Source organism: Plutella xylostella, chromosome 4, assembly GCF_932276165.1.
Source record: "Plutella xylostella chromosome 4, ilPluXylo3.1, whole genome shotgun sequence".
Taxonomy (NCBI): domain Eukaryota; kingdom Metazoa; phylum Arthropoda; class Insecta; order Lepidoptera; family Plutellidae; genus Plutella; species Plutella xylostella.
This window is the reverse complement of record NC_063984.1, coordinates 11,399,758-11,413,724: the sequence shown is the minus strand read 5'-3', so window position 1 is coordinate 11,413,724 and position 13,967 is coordinate 11,399,758. Positions and strand designations below refer to the sequence as shown.

Below are 13,967 nucleotides of genomic sequence, written 5' to 3'. Positions count from 1 at the left end.
GCTAATTCAAATTTACCGCCATAATCGACCGCGATGATCTATCGTGTCGTTCAGAAACTTCACAACTATTATGAATGTACTTAGAACAAGGAATCAAAGTTTATACTTTTCGTACACAGCACAGATACACAGCGGTAGTGTTGGTCGATAATAATCAACGGACAATTGTCTTGTAAATCATGTTCAAATCCCAATATAGATAGCTACTGCAAATCCAACGGATAATACAAAAAAAACAACATGGACATGGCTCACTCATCAAGATTGAAAGGTAAGAGCCGTTCACTAGATGGCGCATCACTTGATAGTTCAGAGCTATTCATTAGATGGCGCAGCGCTTGAATCATCATCATCACGACCCATTACGTCCCCACTGCTGGGGCACGGGTCTCCTTCCAATGAAGGAAGGGTTTAGGCCTAGTCCACCACGCTGGCCAAGTGCGGGTTGGTGGACCCCAACACAAGCAAGCTTGTGCTGAGAGAGTTGTCGGGTAAGTGGGCAACCCGACTGTCAGATGTTTTCAAGCCGCCCGAAGGCCTCTGACTAGGCTTAACGACTGCTGCCGAAGCAGCAACCGGGACCCACGGCTTAACGTGCCGTCCGAAGCACGGAAGCGTCCAGAAAAGCACCACTTGAAATTGGTCACCCATCCAATGGCTGACCGTGTCAGTTGTTGCTTAACCTCAGCGATCAGTTACGATCACCGAGGCCCGCTCGACTACGGACGCTTGAATACTTTACTTATAATGTACTAGCTGTTCCCGCGAGCTTCGTCTTAAAAAGTTTCCCCATGGGAATTCCGGGATAAAAAGTAGCCTATGTTTACCAAATTTCATTTAAGTTAATCCGTCCAGTAGTTTTTGAGTGAAAGAGTAACAGACAGACAGACAGAGACACAGTTAGGTACTTTCGCATTTATAATATAAGTTAGGATTAGGATTACATATTCGGTTTGCTTGTAGATAATAATAATAATGTTTTATTTGACCAAAAACACACAAAAAGTAACTTAATATTAATATGGTTTAAAATTTATATGTAAAATAGAATCTCTTACCGTTGAGCTTACCATTACCGTTGAGGCTATTAACAGGAATAACTACCGCCACTTTTCAAGAGCGTTTTCCCAAAAAGTGTTCTGTCTATGCTAATTTCAATTTTTAGATTCTAGATACTTATGTTGGGTTGGGACTATGTAGGTAATTCATTAACAAAGTCAATTAGGATTTTGTTCGGTGAGGTTTAATTATGTAAGTAGGTAATTAGTAAAGATAACCAGAAAATTAGTTATTACGTACATAAATAATCGTTGTATTCAAATCATACATTATTAACACAGACATTACATTCTGAGGCATTCATTTCATTTTCATTTTAAGTCAATACAATTACAAAATTACTGTAAGTACAAAATTATTAATTAATGGAGTAGTTACTAACTACCTCGTTAATTTAAGATTGGGTTTAGCGACTTAAGGCAATTATAACACTTATAATTATAACTAATAATGCATAAAGCGTCTGCCTCATTTAAACCCTACCTTTAATTTACTAAGTAGGTATTGAAACATGAAAGGATAACAAAATGAGTACCTACCTAATTTTATAGGTAACTGTATGTGTATCTACTTATAAAACTTTTATAACATGTATTGGTGCAAGATATTTTACAAATATTCTCGTATACTAGGTAGGTAGATACAACTTTTATATAAATTTAATATATCAAAGATTTCAGGAATAAATATATTTACAGTACATTATCCATTCATACCAATTTCATACCTCTACTCATAAACCCAAATATCCTAGAGTATTACAATTACAATAAATAATTCTATAAAATAACTTATTTGGTAAATATTAAATCACTATGATCATTCACAAGAAAATGGTATACAAACTGTGCTTTCTTTTTGTCTATGACTTGTTTGTTGATACGAGACTGGGGCTCATTCATTTGATTTGGATTGTCTCTTAAGAATATGGAGCCGAAGAGTGTGGAGAGTGTCTTTGCGTCGAGTCCATTTTCAGCATTATGCTGCAGGGCTTCTTGTAGAAACTCGCTCAGGTACAAGAAAACATTCTTTCTAAACTCGGGTAACTCCAGCACCATCTGTTTGCACTGCAAGTAGTTGGCCGAGGCGCGCAGGCAGGCTGACTGCAGGTTGTAAGGTATGATGGGGTCCGAGGTACTCTCTAGAAGCAGCAGCAAGGCTTCTGCCACCGAGTGTATGCTCCCGGGTATGGGGTCCACTGAGCCATTGTCCAACCAGTCCCTTATCAGCAGTACTTCTGAGTGAAGACCTGGCTGCTCAAACAAGTTGGGCTCCTTCAGGCCATGGAGGTAGATGTGGTCGACCAGGAACCAGATTTCCTTAGGAATAGAGTAGGTAGAGCTATTGGAAACACATTGGTCTCTTTTGCTTTCAAGCTCTATGAGCTTTCCCACAGGAACTTGTCGGATTGGCATGTTTAGCTTCACAAGAACCTCAATGGAGCAGCCAAAACAACTCCTCTCATATGTTCCATTTACTGTTATGAATATGTCCTTACCCCCATACAGATGGAGAACTAGAATATCATACAGTTTGTCCATTCCTGCATTCATTTTGCAAGCTGAAGTCTTATTGATGAGGACTTTTAGTTGAATTTCACATGTCTCATCTGCACAAATGCACTTTTTATATGGCTCCACTATGAGCCATTCCTTGCAGAAGCTGGCCTCATCTAGCTTTTTAATGAATTCAAATTCTACGGGCAGTTTGCCCACATTGGTCACCATGATGGTCCGCTGCTGCAGCTCCAGGTACCGGACAGTGCCAAAGTCAATTTCGGTCTGATCCACTTTAACTTGTGGTATCAATTCATTTTCTAATTTGTCAAGTTGCTTAATAACTTCCTCATATATTTTCCTGTATTTTTCCTCATCAATAATTTTGATAGCAGTGCTGAAAGTGGCTGAAACTGGCTTGTGGTCACTGATGTTCAGAGAGGGGTGACTCCTGTATGCTAATTGTGTAATTCTATCACCTTTCCAGAATATTCTGTCACACCAGGCTGGGGCCCTATTCTTTTCACTGGAGTCCCAGTTGTCTGTGCCTGGATCATATTTGTATGTTGGCCTGAAATTTATCTCTCCTTCAGTATACCCTGAAAATGCTTGATGCAGCTTGTGTTGTTGTTTCAACTGGTCAAATTCTAAAACAGAAGCAAAGTTATTCTCATCAATCAGTTTTTTTACTGAAGCTCGGTCAAGCTCAGTAATCCTGTAGTTGAGGTCACCAATCCAGTACACTTGGTCATGATCTTTTATGGCTTTAGACTGCTGTGCGGGCTGCACAAACCTGGTCCTGCTGCATATATCTCTGAAGTCTTGGTTCCTTCTTTCAATGTCCTCAACATGTGCAGCCAAGTGTGAGTTGACAAAGCATAGGGAAGTACTGTGGAAGTCGAACCTGATGGCCACACCTCCCTTGTTGCCCATCTTCCCCATGATCCCGGTCCCCACGGTGTCACAGACAATGTTGCGTACATGCTGGTGATGCTTCTCCTGAATAAGGACAATTAGCAGCATACCCACCAGCCTCACTTTTTCCACCTTGGTGTATTTTACTCTGTGGTCGACCCCCGCCATCACAGCATGGAACCATTCATCCTCTCTTAAGGTTTGATCAAACAAAAAAGTCTCCTTGGACAGATCCAACTCCTGGAATCCAATGGCGTATATGTCAGGGGGCTCTTTCTCTATGTTCAGCCAATTCTTCAGTGGAATGACTGGGGATTTGTCATTTACATTCCAAGTGCCACAGAAAATGGTGAAGTTTTTAGTGAATGTGTAGTCAATCTCCTTGTCTGCCATCTTGCTCTTGATCATGCTCTCGCGGATGGCGACGGGCGCGGCGCCGGCGCGCGGCAGCGTGGCGCGGTGCATCACCAGGGCGCTGGCGATGTCGTCGTGATCCCTCTTACTACTTAAGTACTTTTGCACCCAAACAAACTCTTGGCTTGTGGGAATAGAGTTGGCGGCTTCTATCCCACGGAACAGTTCGTCGACGAAGGTGTCGACGCGGGGAGTCATCTGTATCTCGAACTTGTACTTATTGCTGCGCGACTGCACATTCAGGTACAGTACCGCTTCTGGGTCAGTGGGTTTGTTGTCTATTTCACACTTGAAAGTCTTATCAACAGGAAGACCGATTTCTATGGAAAGGTCTGTAAAAGATTTGGGAGGATATGAGGAGGTGCACAGGCAGAAAACAGCCTTCTCGTCTCCATACTCCACGATCGCCAAGAGCCTTTCCTTCTTGATCCATTCTGAGTCAATCACTTTGATGTCATAGAGAACAGCCGCCACTGTTTCACTTGATAGAAACTTTTCTTGCACGACGGATTTAATCTGTTCGTGATTCATTTTGTTTATTAAAGTTTCATTTTAAATTAAATTAAATTGCTTTGGCACAACATCGTCGACATCAAATTTGTTGTCAATTTTGACATTTAGCAAGTAGGTGTGTTTAGAAATGTGTTTTATAATTATTTTGATCAAATTTTAATATTGTATTGAACAAATTGGAATATTTTATATCAATAAAACAAAATGGCAAGTAAAATTTATCTAAGATTGTGAATAATAAAGTATTTTAAATGAGATCCTTCCATTTTATACATATGTGAAGCTGAATGTGTAACTTCTAAACGTACTCTCTACAACGTTATGATATGACATTACCCTTACGTTTATAAAAACATTTAAGATTAGTTGCATTTTCCTTCAAGATTTTTTAGAAAAAGAAAAGTATAGAAGCCCTACAAATAGTAAAATTTACTTTTGCGTATACAGTTTTATTTTATCATAAGCATTAAAGTTTTATCGAGTTAAATATTATTGATTTTATATACGTATAGGTTATCTAATCTTTCTTTGCAAATGTTTATTTTTGTTGCATTGTTTTTCTATTTCTGTCAAATTTGTCATCTGTCAGTGTTATTGTAATAGAAGTGGCTGTTTACGAAATGCAATAAACATTTTTCTCCACAATCTCGTGATTCTCGGCTACTCTAACATACTTCTCCGTTTTAACCCAGCGCTAGTACCCCAATCTCCACAATGGCAGCGGCGCCAAGCGACTGGCAGCTCGGCTGCACGGAGATGAAGCAGCGCGGCGCGTACCTGCTGCAGTCTGGTCAGTGGTCGGACTGCACGTTCCTGGTGGGCTCCGAGCCGCACCAGGTCGCCGTCACCGGGCACAAGATGATCCTCGCCATGGCCTCGCCCGTGTTCGAAGCCATGTTCTTCGGCGGAATGGCCGAGAGGAATGAGCCCATACAGATCTTGGATGTGCAGCCTGATGCCTTCAAGGCGCTGCTAGAGTAAGTATTACTGTAGCATACCTAGGACAATTATCTAGGTCGCCTAAATTATGGAGTAAGTTGATAATCTGATTCAGTAATAACTCACCTATGAGATAATTTTAAAATTTTCTATTTGTAGACTATTACTCAAGTAGGTTCCTGAAATAGATTTCTAAAGTATACTTTGCGAAAATAAGGCATGTCAGGAAACTTTGCATAACTGGATTCTGTATTCACATTTATAAATTACAAAGACATAAATGAATGTCTCTTTTCTTATAAAATCATTAAACAACAGTATCCCTTTTCTCAATTTCCAGATACATTTACACAGACAACATAAACATAAGTTCATTTGACAAAGCATGTGAACTATGTTACGGGGCTAAGAAGTACATGCTTCCACACCTGGTGAAGGAGTGCACCCGGTATCTCTGGTCAGATCTGTACCCGAGGAATGCTTGCAGAGCTTACGAGTTTGCAAGGCTCTTTGAGGAGAATGTACTCATGGATAAATGCATACAGGTTTGTTGTTCTGAAAAAGATAATAAGGTTCTTTCTGCAAAATTATGTAAATTCTGAGCTTAGATAAAGCAAAACATTTATCAATATCTCAGTAATTTTTTACAGTTACTTTGATAGAATAATTATTTATATTATATGCTGAAGAAATAGCTCTACTTACAAAAAATTTCATAACATTATAAATTGAATACCCTCAATTGTACTCATTGTTTAAATACTAACCCAAGTCTATAAACCTTTCCACAGATAATAAGCATGAACACAAAAGATGTCCTGAACGACAGCAGCTTCGAGGAGGCGGAGTTGAACACTGTCATCACAGTGTTCTCACTTGACCATCTCAATGTGGATAGTGAGCTGGACCTGTTTGAGGCCGCTGTACGCTACTCTAAGGCTCAGGACAAGAGGACCGGAGAGCGGAGCGTCAGCCCTGCCGTTGATGCCAAGAAGAGAAAGAGCCCTGAACCGTCTACTTCTAAGGATAAAGTGGTATGATGATAGTTTAGTTATACTGGACAGTTAAATAGGTACATTTCAATAACAAAAGCAAGAAGAATGTGGTTACTGATTGTGCCATTTTGTAAATAACATATTTTTCAGATGTCTCTCAATAAGATTTAGGATTATAGCCTTTATTATATTCTGGTTCTATTGTATTTTATATTCTACAATGTTACTACTGGATAATAATAGCCTGCCTATGCCTATATAATAGTAAAATATTCAAATCCACTCCTCGGCATAAGTTATGGGGCCTTTTCATCACAAGCATCTTGCTCACAAACATTTACTTTATTCATATCTAACCCTACCCAGATAGTGACGGTGGACAGCAGCGCGGAGAACAGTCCGGAGGGGGAGGCGGCGGCGGAGGGGGCGGGGGAGGCGGCGGGGGAGGGCGGCGAGGAGCGGCCCGCGCCCAGCCCCGCGCGCAGCCCGGTAGAGGTCAAGGTTAAAGGTATGGTTCTATCATCATTTCCACTTCATCAATGGCCATGATTTATCAACATAATGTAATAGGTTAAAGTCAAAGGGATATGGATATGATCTTACTGGACTTACTAATGATCTTTCAAGACGTATGAGCTGTTTAGCTGGTAAGACACCGTAGGCCTTTCACGCGTAATGAAACTAACCTAACTTTAGAGGCTCAATGCGGAAAATCTATTTGCCACGATGGATAGATAAAGGTATGGTTCCCCTCTCTCTTCAGTTCATCAATCACTATTATTTTAATAACATAATATTGGGAGAACTCACAGCTATAACACAATATTATAAATATCTGGTAAAGAGCTTCCATCCAATCCATATAAACCGTAAGACAGCCAAGTGCCGTTATGTAGCGCCTCTCGCACAATAATTTTAAGCCATATGTTTTTACATGAGTATTTACTGACATAGGCTATAACATTCTGTCCTATAGATATATAGAAGAAGGGCAGAGTGTTGTAGATAATAATACGATAGATGATATACTTAATTATTATTTACTGTATTTACCACTGACAGAATCCATGCTACCTTGATTATAAATCCGACCATGCGCCATAAATAACTACAAAAGATAATATAAACCCCCCACTCCTGCCAACAGAACAAACGAAGCCCACCATCCGCAACGCGATCGAGAAGATCCGCTTCCTGACGCTGACGCCGCAGCAGTTCGCGGAAGGTCCAGCCCGCTCGTCTCTACTCACTGAATCTGAAGCATTCGCAGTGCTGATGAACATACTGTCGAGCAGGTGCTGTTTTGTTTATACACTCGCGAGAGTCACGAGCAATGAAAAAGTTCCAGTGACAATAGCAACTAATTACTCCTAAACGGAAAAAGTTAGCTTAATGTCGCCGTCTGCAATATTGTAGTACATTTAACAGTGCATCAGAATATTTCAAACTAAATTCGTATTTATAAATATTTTGATAAAATTATAAATTCATCGGTGCCGACATTTTGTGAGTGGAACTTATTCATTGCTCATCAGTGTATTATAATTGTATCGTTGTTTGTGTGTATGTATTTGTGCAGCTTCAAATAACATATTTTTGTTTTTCTTTCTTCCCTTCAGGTCGGACGTGGCCATGCCGCGAGGTTTCTCCACGTGCCGTGTGCCCAGGAAGCAGCTGATTGGTGGAGACGTTGCTAGTGTGAGTATTACCTACATAGTTGTTTGTTTTAGCGCGTAGAATGTGCCCCTGTAGTGAATAGAGGCCAGTGGGGCCTTCACAGGTTAATCGGTGACAGGCGATGGCGGTGCGGTAGAGCGTCGAATTAGCACGCACTGAAACAAAGTTCATTCCCGAAGATGCGATACATAGCCCTATCTATACTTTATCTATTCGTAAAACTCCCGCATTTTCGGCCGTTCTGATACGGTACAACGATACCTAACTCGAGGCAGTGACCCAAATGCTTGTTCGTGCACTCGCCGCGTTTGTACGCTTGCGAATCGTTTTCGGCATGGGTCTCAAGAACGTATTTCATACTTTCAGGTATTACTTTCTATCTTTTTCACACATAAATGTACATGCAAAGCAATAAATTGTATTATAATTTAAAACATATTCTCCGTTTCCATCCGCAGACGGCGACATTCACAGTGGACACGCCCTCCCCCGTGATGGTGGAGGCGACGGGGGCCCGCGCGCCCGCCTACTGCCTGCACCTGATGTCCGGCCCAGAGCGACACAGGTACAGCCGGCCACAGAGACACGTGCCCCCCTCCCCCGAGCGACACAGGTACAGCCGGCCACAGAGACACGTGCCCCCTCCCCCGAGCGACACAGGTACAGCCGGCCACAGAGACACGTGCCCCCTCCCCCGAGCGACACAGGTACAGCCGGCCACAGAGACACGTGCCCCCCTCCCCCGAGCGACACAGGTACAGCCGGCCACAGAGACACATGCCCCCTCCCCCGAGCGACACAGGTACAGCCGGCCACAGAGACACGTGCCCCCTCCCCCGAGCGACACAGGTACAGCCGGCCACAGAGACACGTGCCCCCTCCCCCGAGCGACACAGGTACAGCCGGCCAGAGAGACACGTGCCCCCCTCCCCCGTGATGAATGGTGGAGGCGAGAATACTGACTGCATCTCATGCTAAGTTTACAGAATGGCGCACTAATGGTTTCCCAATAAAGTATCTGATTCATGTATATACGGGGAATGAGTCTCCCCAAACTATACCTAATATACGTTCGGCACAACCTGGGCAGCCAAAGATTGGCTACTAATCTAACTGGCAAATCCGTTCACCAAAAAAGTAACATCATAACCCTGTTTCTTCCAGTTCCGACTTCAGCCAACTCTGCACTACTAACCTGACATCCTATACCTACTAATACATAATTCCTCGACAAATTCTCCATAAGGTCTCGATTTAAAGACGATCCATAATAATAATTGAACCCCCCCTTTACCCCTTACAGTTCCGACTTCAGCAAACTCTACTGCCAGCGCCCCATCATCCAGCATACGGACTGCCTCAACACGAGCCTTCTAGACTGTAGTGTGACCTTCATGGTCGACAAGAACATCTGCCTCCTGGGGGTGCAGGTGAGCCAATGAGAACTGAGGAATATTCGCGACGTGGTTGTGTAGGCCAATGAGGTGCGCAGGTGAGCCAATGAGAACTAAGGAGTATTCGCGACGTGGTTGTATATGCCAATGAGATGCTGATATGTGTCTACTGTGGCTTGCTCTTGGTAGACTACTAGTTAGTGAATGATGCTCATCTGACACGGACTGTCTCAACTGCAGCCTTCTAGACTGTAGTGTCACCTTCATGGTCGACAAGAACATCTGTCTGCTGGGCGTGCAGGTGAGTGGCCGGTCGCCGCAGCACGGGTCCTTTATAGACGTCGATAAATGGCACTATATCGAGATATGAGATAAATACGAAAATGAGAGGAACGAAATTAAACGAACGAAGTTTATCGACGTTGATAATGCAACCGTGCCGCGGAGTGTTGGACATTCTCATGATAATCTTCAACTTTAGGAGCGTGGCAACATTCTGCCTCCGAACTTATCGTCTAACCACTACCAGCTTCCTTCCCCATTGACAACGTATGCCTATTTTTTTATTCTAAATAGGCCCTCCTGAAAGCAAGAGTAGGCTAATTTTGATTTCAAATTTACACAGACTACAGACGATATCGATATTGCTATGCCAGACATATGCGTGTGCCAACGCTATGTTATCTACTTATAGCATCTAAGCAGGCTACTGCCACGCATGCCAGCAAACAGCAAGTAATAAGTACCAGCCCCGTAATTTTTTTATCAATTTTGCTTTTATACAAAAGTTAATTTATGCGTAGGTCCCGGTTGAATGGTCTATGATTCAGAAACATCTCATCAAATTCTATCCAAACCCTACACCCCATTTCATTCGCAGGTGCCAACGCAAGCGCCGAGCGAAGAGACGGCCCAGCCCAGCTCCGCCTCGGGCTACTCGGAGCTGCTCTACGCACACCTACTGGACGCGGACGGGGCGCGGCTCACGTACACGCATTACACGAGTCGCGTGCCGTACCGCCATCTACTGGATATTGTGTTCAACAGGCCTATATATATACAGAGGAACAAGGTACACTTGTTATATCGTTGATACCTTGTAAATACATTTGGTTGTTGCCTGTTAAATACATTGTTAATGGGTAACGGGGAACAAGGTGGGATTGAGTTGTTAGCCGCTAGATCTCGCACATCTACTGCATATAGTGTTAAACAGACCCATCTACATTCTACATACAGAGAAACAAGGTGGGATTGAGTTGTTAGCCGCTAGATGTCGCACATGTACTGGACGCGGACGGGGCGCGGCTCACGTACACGCATTACACGAGCCGCGTGCCGTACCGCCATCTGCTGGATATTGTGTTCAACAGACCTATATACATACAGAGGAACAAGGTACAGTTGTTAGCCGCTAGATGTCGCACATGAACTGCTTATAGTGTTCAACCGACCCATCTACATTCTACATACAGAGGAACAAGGTGGGATTGAGTTGTTAGCCGCTAGATGTCGCACGGCTACTGGACGCGGACGGGGCGCGGCTCACCTACACGCATTATACGAGCCGCGTGCCGTACCGCCATCTACTGGACATTGTGTTCAACAGACCTATATACATACAGAGGAACAAGGTGGGATTGAGTTGTTAGCCGCTAGATGTCGCACATCAACTGGACATAGTGTTAAATAGGCCAATCTACATACAGAGGAACAAGGTGGGGGTTGAGTTGTTAGCCGCTAGATGTCGCGCACCTACTGGACGCGGACGGGGTGCGGCTCACGTACACGCATTATACGAGTCGCGTGCCGTACCGCCATCTGCTGGACATTGTGTTCAACAGGCCTATTTATATACAGAGGAACAAGGTACAGTTGTTAGCCGCTAGATGTCGCACATCTACTGGATATAGTGTTCAACAGACCTATCTTCATACAGAGGAACAAGGTACAGTTGTTAGCCGCTAGATGTCGCACACCTACTGGACGCGGACGGGGCGCGGCTCACGTACACGCATTATACCAGTCGCGTGCCGTACCGCCATCTACTGGACATTGTGTTCAACAGGCCTATATATATACAGAGGGGGTTCCGCTCATCTCGCATAATCTTTATTGACCAAAACTCATTTCGCATAACTCGTATGGTCTAAACTTTTTTGGCCGAACCATCATTTTGCCAAGACTCATGTGGCATAAGGCTCGTTTCGTCTAAAACTCTTTAGGCACAATCTTTAAACACCTAAGTTTCGTTTGCTCAAATTTATGTTCGTCTATACCTATGTATAATCTTGTTTCTCGTAATGTTATCTTAATAAATAATATATTAAGTATGTAGTAAATGTACAAATTGTGGTATTTTTCTCCTACATCCCGAAAATCACGATATTGTATGATCAAAAAATCGAAAGTTAACGACCAATACAATTATTACACACCCCATGAGATCGAAACCTAAAAATAGGTGCGACGACGAGCAAAGCGAGGAGGAGCGTGTTAGGTGCACATGTTCATCAAAACCAAAGCGGAGCGCAGCGTAGCGGAGCGGAGCGTTTTCCAAACAGCGGAAACAATACAAGGCACCAGTTTGCGCTATGTAGGGAGACGCTCCGTCAAAGTTAAAGCCAAACGAATATTATTACTCTGTATAAACCTAATAAACCTATGCCATATCATTATTAGGCTATTCAAGATTTGGCCATACCATTATTAGGCTAAACAATGTTATGCGAAATAACTTTTTACTAAACGAGATTTATGCCATACGACTTTCGGCGTAACGAGACTTTGACCAAACGTTACTATGCAATACGAGATTAGGCAAATAAATCTTATGCCAAAAAAGGTAGAACCATACAGAGGAACAAGGTACAGTTGTTAGCCGCTAGATGTCGCACATCAACAGGACATAGTGTTAAACAGACCCATCTGCATACAGAGGAACAAGGTGGGGTGTATTTGTTAGCCGCTAGATGTCGCTATGCAGTGATCTAAAGGAGAAAAACTTAATCTCCTTTTCTATCATATGGTGGAGTTTGAGACCAATCAAACAAGAGCTCATACTTTAAAATTGGTTAACCGGTCGCTATGTACCTAGAGCGCGCCACAGGATTGGATACACCTTAAAAGTATCCCTCTGTCAACATGCATAATAATCCAAATAATTTTCCAGGAATTTCATAAACATTTTTGTCTCATATCCCTGTCTTCTACAACCCACTGCCAAACCCTCCCCATTTACACTGCAACAAGCATTAACCCACCAATTTCCCCCGCAGGTGTACAAAGTGGGCATAGTGTTCAACAAGGTGGGCTGGTACCCGATGGGCACGTGCGCGCAGCAGGTGTCGGCTGAGAGCGTGTTCTTCACATTCTGCATCGGACAGAGCAGCGACTCTGTAAGGGATGGGCTCATTAGGTCCATTATCTTCACGTATTGATCTGTGCAAGAAGTGTCGGTAGGGAACGGTAGATGGCGCCACTTGTAGGCTGCTTAGTGTATGAGGTTGATGATGGATGAAGAGGTGTTTATTTGACAGCCGTTTGGACAGTCCAACTTCGAGAGGTAATTAGAAAGATCTCTTTTATTTGTCTACTTGCATAATGTAAAATATGTTATTTGGTTGATAAGTGCCATTTTTGAAAATGAAATAAGTAGTTTATTTGCAATACATGTAATATAAATGTGGCAATTTAGTACAGACAGAATGGGCAACCATGATAAAATTTATAATATTAACAATAACACCAATTTATAATATAAAATGTACTTGAGTGAGAGAGTTTCTAACAGAATATACCTAATTATCGTTAAAGATTGTATTAACCTGCAGCCAAACATATGGAACGTTTCATTAGTTTGTCTTCTCCTGTATGGTAGCTCAGCTTTATCTACAGGGTGTTAAAAATAGTATAGTAGGCCAAATGTGTCACAGACTCACAGTATGTTCCTTCGACTTATTATACTAATTTTATAACACCCTGTTTACGTGTTAACTAGTGAGAATGTGCTATTTATTTAAAGTTGTAGAATGTATGTTGTAGTATGAGGACTGTTGGAATGGTTATTCTTATTATAAGAAAATCCTATGTCATCATTTTTTGTACTCCTTATCAAATGTGTTATAGTCAAAAGTATTCTCATACAGTGGGTGTTTAATAGGTACGTTTACATATTTGAACTAAGTAAACACATTTACTAAACGTATTTCTCACGTACCTAGTTAGATAAGTACATATTTTGAATTTATGAATAAATATTTTCTATTTTACGCTTATATGTTTTATTTAACCTAACCATTAATATAAAGCCGTTAGTATTTCCTCAACGACAAGGCACGCTGCATATCTCAAACTACAATATTATAACTCGTAAGGAGAAAGTCGAGAAGTAGAGGGATAGAAAAGGATTTCATTGGACACCATAGTTATTTAATACAGCGCACAGCACAGGCCACACCAAAAACTTCAGGGAGAGCCGTATTCATCACTCGAGTTGTGACTTCATTGAGTATTGAATGGTCACCCGCGTATTGTAGTCCGCGTTGTTTTCGTTATTATTCTGA

At 42.3% G+C, this 13,967-nt stretch overlaps 2 protein-coding genes across 3 annotated transcripts; one reads left to right on the top strand and one right to left on the bottom strand.

The window, feature by feature from the left end:
* Positions 1–1,221: 1,221 nt before the first annotated feature.
* LOC105381791 (type II inositol 1,4,5-trisphosphate 5-phosphatase) lies at positions 1,222–4,504 on the bottom strand. The gene has a single exon (XM_011551591.3). The coding sequence runs from the start codon at positions 4,413–4,415 to the stop codon at positions 1,851–1,853; it is 2,565 nt and encodes an 854-aa protein (XP_011549893.3). The 5' UTR covers positions 4,416–4,504; the 3' UTR covers positions 1,222–1,850.
* Positions 4,505–4,964: 460 nt separating this feature from the next.
* LOC105381817 lies at positions 4,965–13,673 on the top strand. Of its 2 annotated transcripts, XR_007267993.1 has the most exons (11): positions 4,965–5,374; positions 5,677–5,881; positions 6,128–6,370; positions 6,698–6,839; positions 7,479–7,626; positions 7,951–8,029; positions 8,467–8,573; positions 9,312–9,438; positions 10,283–10,474; positions 12,681–13,439; positions 13,483–13,673. XR_007267993.1 is itself a non-coding variant. In XM_048631479.1 (10 exons), the coding sequence occupies exons 1-10, from the start codon at positions 5,112–5,114 to the stop codon at positions 12,840–12,842; spliced, it is 1,668 nt and encodes a 555-aa protein (XP_048487436.1). In that variant the 5' UTR covers positions 4,965–5,111; the 3' UTR covers positions 12,843–13,673. The 2 variants fall into 2 exon arrangements, 1 of the variants encoding a protein (XP_048487436.1); XM_048631479.1 differs by having other exon boundaries at positions 12,681–13,673.
* Positions 13,674–13,967: the final 294 nt, after the last annotated feature.

What these genes read in the sequence shown, in the direction of transcription:
- LOC105381791 (XM_011551591.3), bottom strand. Translation starts at nt 4,415, where the DNA reads ATGAATCACGAACAGATTAAATCCGTCGTGCAAGAAAAGTTTCTATCA.
- LOC105381817 (XM_048631479.1), top strand. Translation starts at nt 5,112, where the DNA reads ATGGCAGCGGCGCCAAGCGACTGGCAGCTCGGCTGCACGGAGATGAAG. An exon ending in GGTAGAGGTCAAGGTTAAAG is followed by an intron (nt 6,840 to 7,478) that starts GTATGGTTCTAT and finishes TCCTGCCAACAG; the next exon opens with AACAAACGAAGCCCACCATC. An exon ending in TCTGCCTCCTGGGGGTGCAG is followed by an intron (nt 9,439 to 10,282) that starts GTGAGCCAATGA and finishes TTTCATTCGCAG; the next exon opens with GTGCCAACGCAAGCGCCGAG.